Consider the following 6,064-nt stretch of genomic DNA (forward strand, 5'->3'; position numbering starts at 1 on the left):
TAACTATTACGAACATTTCAAACCTTACTCAACTCAATTAATGATCACGTTAGATGACACAACTAAATTACGGAGTAATAATCACTATTCACTAATAATTAATGAAATATAACATAATCATATCTTACCATATACTAATCTCACACAAGAATTACTTAGTAAAAAATGTCTCTCCAAAAAAATCCTCTTTTTATCCCATGGTAGCACGTATTGCACAAAAATGTGTTTCAAAAGTTGTCTTAGAAGAAAGAAAATAAAAATAAAAATAAAGAAGAAAACCCAACACAACAAAACACTACACTACCCAACTCAAAAAGAAAAAGAAAAAGAAAAGAAAAAAGTTGCAATTTTTTTACTCTCCCAAGGCTGCAACAGCAGATAGCATAGTATTAGCACTGCTTGCTGCCAAAAGTTGTGGTTCTTACATTTTCTATTTTATTTTTATTATTTTTTTAATTACTACTCCTCTAAAATAAGTTATTTTTTGACAATTAATTTATAAAATTATTTTAAAAATTACTAAACTCTCAATCTCTCTCCCCCATAAAACATCTTCACCATTTTACCAGAAATCTCTCAACTCCATTTATTTGTTTAATTTATGATTTTAATATAGTTTCCCTCTATTTTCCTTCCTTAATTGTTTTAATTCAAAAAAATATAAAAAAATAAAAAATTTACTTACCCTTATCATAATTACTACCTTTTTTATCTAACAAACTTGCTTCAATTCATTTCATTTCATTTCATTTTCCACCTTCTTCTTCCATAAATTCAAACCCATCTCTTCCTCTTCCCTTTCTCTTCTTCTTCTTCCCCCATTTTCTCTCTCCTCAATTTTTTTTTTTTTTTTAAAAAAAAAATTAAAGATAATCAAAAGTTGGGTTAAAGTTTCTCTCTCTACTGGTCTTCAATGGAGTCATATGAAGCAACAAGAGCAGTATTTTCAATGGTACAAAGCATAGATCCAGAAAACGCTTCAAAGATTATGGGTTACATACTGATACACCACACTGAGAAAGACATGATTCGCTTTGCTCATGGATCAGAATCACTCATTTTTTCTATACTTAACAGAGCCAAAACTGACTTAGGACTTTTATCGAACACTTCATCTGCATCACCTTCATTGGCTAATTCCTCCCATGCTTCTCACCCTATCACCATTTCTAGACCTAACCCACTTTCTCTCTCTCTTCCTTCTCCAAGATTACCCAACAATGGGTTCAACCCTTCTTCCCCTTCTTCTCCCTCTGTTTGGGCCCACCACCATTCTTTAAGCCCTAATTCTCTCTCCTACGCTGCTGTTGTCAATGGAAGTTGTAATAATAATAACAATACTAATGGGTCTTTTTCATCTTCTTCTGCAATTGGGTCTCCTCAAATTGGGTTTTCTGCAAAAAATGAGGGTAATTTCATGGATGATTACCATTTACAGGAACAAAATCTGGGTTTTTTGAACGACCCTTTTTCGAAAAATGTGGAGTTCTTTGAGCAAGTACCTTCTTCCATTGATTTAGCAATGAGCCCAGGTTGTAGAAGTGATTCAATGGGTGCTTACCCTTTCTGGGAAAACTCTTCTTCCGCAAGTAGCGCGGACAATAGCGCGCATTTTCATCGAAGAAGCGCGTCTTTCAATGATTGTTACTATGGAACTGATGATTCTACTTCTGGGTTTGGGTTTAAACCTTGCCTTTACTATTCTAGAGGCTTCTGTAAGAATGGTAACGCCTGTAAGTTCGTTCACGGCGGCGGTTGCGCCGGCGGTGGTGGGTTCTCGGATTCCGGTGATAATTCCGGCCCAATTGTTGGTTCTCCTTGTAGCAAATACGACGCGTTTGAGCAGTGTCAAGAAGAGATTTTTAGGTCTAAACTTGCTCAGCAACAAAGATTAGCTGCTCAGTTAATGTCTGGTGGTATGAATTTACCTTATAATAAGCTGAATTTCCTTCAAACTGAAGCTCAAAGGTAACTATATTTTAATGCAATTTGTTTGAATAATTTTGTTTATTATATGGTGTTACATGTATAATATATGATTGGGTTTAATGGGGGTAATTATAATGTCATGTTGTAGATCTGCAGCAGCTGCATTGATGATGGGTGATGAGTTTCATAAGTTGCACGGCCGTGTTAGGATGTCAAGAAATGATTTTGCTGGGATGGATTCTAACCCTGGTTCAAGACAGATTTACTTAACATTTCCTGCTGACAGCACTTTCAAAGAAGAGGATGTTTCTAGTTATTTCAAGTAAGATTTTTATTGTATGACATTTTTAGATGTTTAATTTTGTAATGATTAGCTATAATTTTATGTATAATGTAGTAAAATTAAAACAAAATTTTTGTTGTTTTTGGTGTTGTGTGTGTTTGAAGCTTATATGGACCAGTCCAAGATGTGAGGATTCCATATCAACAGAAGAGAATGTTTGGGTTTGTTACATTTGTCTATCCTGAAACTGTCAAGGTTATTTTAGCTAAAGGAAACCCTCATTTTGTCTGTGATTCTCGTGTTCTTGTTAAGCCTTACAAGGAGAAGAGCAAGCTCCCTGACAAGTAATTATCTAACCCGAAATCGTTATTGTTTTGTTTCATGAATATCGTCTCTGAAAGTATGGGTGTTTAATTGAATGTCATTGTTTGTAGGAAGCAACATCAGCAACAGATGGAAAGGGGTGATTATTCGTCGTGTTCTAGCCCGTCTGGGCATGATTGTAGAGATCCTTATGAGTTTCAGCTTGGTGAGTAATTCATTTAAGCTGTTGTTATAGCTTTGATTGCGGTTTAAATGACAATGTAGCTTAGTTATTTGTTTGTTGTATGAATAGGAGGAAGAATGTTGTACAGCACTCAGGAGATATTACTTAGGAAGAAGTTAGAGGAGCAAGTTGATTTTCAGCAAGCTCTTGAATTTCAAGAAAGAAGGCTGATGAACTTGCAACTGTTGGACTTGAAGAATCAGCAGCACCAGCACAATGCATCTGTCGGTTCTCCCATGTCCTCGCCGCATTTTGCCCCGGCTCCCTTGAATCAAAGTGTTCCGCCTCCTTCGAATGGGATTAGTCATGATGGTTCTGAAGGTTGTTTCTTAATCCATTATCCTTTAACTTTGTAATGTTATCAATCTATGTGTGTAGTTGATTTCTTCTTACTACGTAATTTGTTCGAGTTTTGACGCTATTTGTGTGGCATAATGCAGAGAATAACAGTCCAACTGGGGCATCAGATGAGCAACTAGCTGAGGATGGAGGAGTCAATGCTGCTCTGAGTGATTGTAATGGCAATGGCCAAAATAAGGAGGATAATAGACCTATAAATGAAGAAAATGAGCTGGCTGAAAGGTATATATAAAAAAAAAGTCATGATAATTTATTCAAGAAGTCCATAATGTTGCCTATATTTGGCCAATAGCACATTCGTGCAAATATTTTTCCTGAATTTTTCATCATCACATGGCTATTATTATTATTATTATTACTACTAACCCTTTTAGCATTATCATGAAATGCAGTGGCTTAGAGCACATCCTTCCTGACAACCTCTTTGCTTCTCCTAAGAAATCTGTCTCCGAGCATCGATCATCGGTTTTTCTGCCGGAGTTTGATAATGGTGGTGTTAATGCTATGGCCGGTTCATCTACTGCTAGCTGTGACACCTCGATGCCTGCCTCTTCTCCTCTCGGCTTGGCTCCGCATAAATTTTGTTACTTTGAGATGCCTAGGTATATGCTTAGTTTAGATGTTGTGGTCCAAATGACACTCAAGAGTTCATTTTTCTTTCGTGTCCCTAATCCTTGGTTTATTTTTTCAGGCTTTCGCCGGGGCAAGGAGCTCTAGGAATGTAGTTTTCAAGTTCAGCCGTGGATAGCAACTTGGGGATTTTCCTTTATTGTAAGGATCTATCTATATATACATATCTCAATATCTCATACGTATACTACTCGTCGAACCTCTAGGAATTCAAATTGAAGTTTAGTGTCTAAGTGACAAGGAACTAATGACTAGTATATCCAAGGACTAGACAAAATAATTTGGTTAGAAAAGTTGATTAGACACCGTTCTATGTTTGTTGTTAACACTTAATTTTACCAAAACACCCTCGACAATAGCTTCTTTTGTCCACCCCCGATGGACAGATTAGTAATTTCGTCGTATTCTTTCTAATTGAGGGCTATTATGAGTAACATCATAAACATCATTATCATAGATGAATTTTCACATAACAATAATATGTTTTGTAATATTTGTTGTTTCTTGTCCATGCAGAAAAGTTTGACAATGAATGTGCAAAAGATAGGAAGGCAAGAGATGGGAGGGAAAATCCCCAAAGTTGTACAGCCAAAAACACCCAACCCATACCCAACCCAACAACATCAAAAGGAAATCAAAGTAGGAAGGTCTTCTCAGAGATCACTATCATCCTTATCATCATCATTATGATCATCAAAATACATATAATAGTTTTTTTTTTTTCTTTTTTCTTAAATATTTTGTTTACAAGAAAATAGATAAATGCATACTTAGGGGTACAGATAGACTGATTTTATGAGAGTGGGGGTCTTTCATGACTTTTGTACCCTCTCTGTAGGTGTGTACTGGTACTGGACCACACAAAGATAAGCAGCAACAAAAAAAAAAAAAAGTGGGGGGCTAGTTATTTTACTAGTTTATGATCTAAAAGAAAAGGGCTAAGTTTGTTAGTGGTAACTTTTTGTTGATTATACTACTAGTTTATATCATGATATATAATAGAATTTCTACCTTTTCTTGTTCTTCTACTACTCATACTCTTTATTTTTCGAATTTAATTGAGTTTTATAACAGTTAGACAATTAACTGGAGGTAAATATCGATAAGGCTTGTATTTGCTTATCAAGGATAACATTTCGCCCTCTGTTAGATGCTTAACTAGTTGCGAGTAATCATTTTATGTGGAATAGTCCTATCTAATACGGAGGAAGTATCTGAAGCTGAAAGCAAATCTTTTTTAAGTAGGGGGAGTATAACTACTATACTGATATAGATACTCATAAAAGGTAAAGGAGTGACTCAAGTGGAGAAGAAAAGCTGTTTTTCTCAGTTACCCCTTTTTACTCTTTTTATTTAATTATTTATTTAGTTATAAATTTTAATTTTTTTGTCATTGCTAATATATTATTAGTATTATTATTAATATTATCTGTAGTGTAGTGTAACCCACTTAAAAGTTGGAACTTTGGGAGTGAAGAAGAGAATTTTCAGAAAAAGGGGAAAGAAGGGGAAATTTTAAAAATAGAATTAATACTAAAAAAATAACCAAAAATAACTTTAAAAATGAATAAAAATTCCTTACTTTTTTGAAATTCTTTTGGGTATAAAGAAAAAGGTGAGTTCTTTTTATGTGAAATTATAAAAAGGCAAAAACTTTAAGAGAGAGAAAGAAAATAGAGGGAAGAGAGAGAAAGAGAGAAGGGGACTCTTTTGTCTCATTTTGTGGTTTCTTTTAGGTGGACATGAAATGAGGTGGGTCCTACATTGTCACATGGGTGCTGACACATTTTATTATGAATGGGTGGTATTTTTGCATTTGGGAGTTTTTTGAGTGAGAAAGATGAGTGTGCTCTTATATTTTTACTCCTTTCACTTTCTCAAGTTTTTTTTAAACTTTATTTGACTAAATTATTTTATACTTATTTCATTTTGGGTGTTTAAAGAAATTGTGCTAATTTGGAATCTATTTATTTGTCATATAGTTTTGGATAATTTTACTATTGTAATATAGGGGTAAAAAGGTAATACTTTTTACATTTATTAATGTATTTTATTTACTTTCTCCTAATAGCGTGAAAAATATAAATAAGAACTATATTATGAGACGGAGGGAGTAATTAACATAAACATAAACTTAATACTCCCTCCGTCCCCAAATGATAGTCCCTTATGGACAAATTTTAGTTCCAAAATGATCACCCCATTTGCTTTTTCTAACAACCATTAATATTAATTTTTTACCAAAATTCCCTCCAATTTGCAACAATATTTGTGTAAATTTAAGTTTTTCATGTAAATTTTTTTTTCCATATACT

General features: G+C 34.0%; 1 protein-coding gene across 1 annotated transcript; it reads left to right on the forward strand.

Moving 5' to 3' along the window:
* The first annotated feature begins 641 nt into the window (after window positions 1-641).
* LOC145575904 (zinc finger CCCH domain-containing protein 53-like) lies at window positions 642-4,771 on the forward strand. Its single transcript, XM_081633696.1, has 9 exons — window positions 642-1,968; window positions 2,078-2,251; window positions 2,377-2,556; window positions 2,647-2,741; window positions 2,829-3,080; window positions 3,200-3,341; window positions 3,512-3,721; window positions 3,811-3,890; window positions 4,266-4,771. Exons 1-8 carry the CDS (start codon window positions 914-916, stop codon window positions 3,842-3,844), a joined length of 2,142 nt encoding a protein of 713 aa, XP_081489822.1. The 5' UTR covers window positions 642-913; the 3' UTR covers window positions 3,845-3,890; window positions 4,266-4,771.
* The last annotated feature ends 1,293 nt before the right edge of the window (window positions 4,772-6,064 follow it).

This window comes from Chenopodium album, chromosome 13 (genome assembly GCF_948465745.1).
Source record: "Chenopodium album chromosome 13, dcCheAlbu1.1, whole genome shotgun sequence".
NCBI lineage: Eukaryota > Viridiplantae > Streptophyta > Magnoliopsida > Caryophyllales > Amaranthaceae > Chenopodium > Chenopodium album.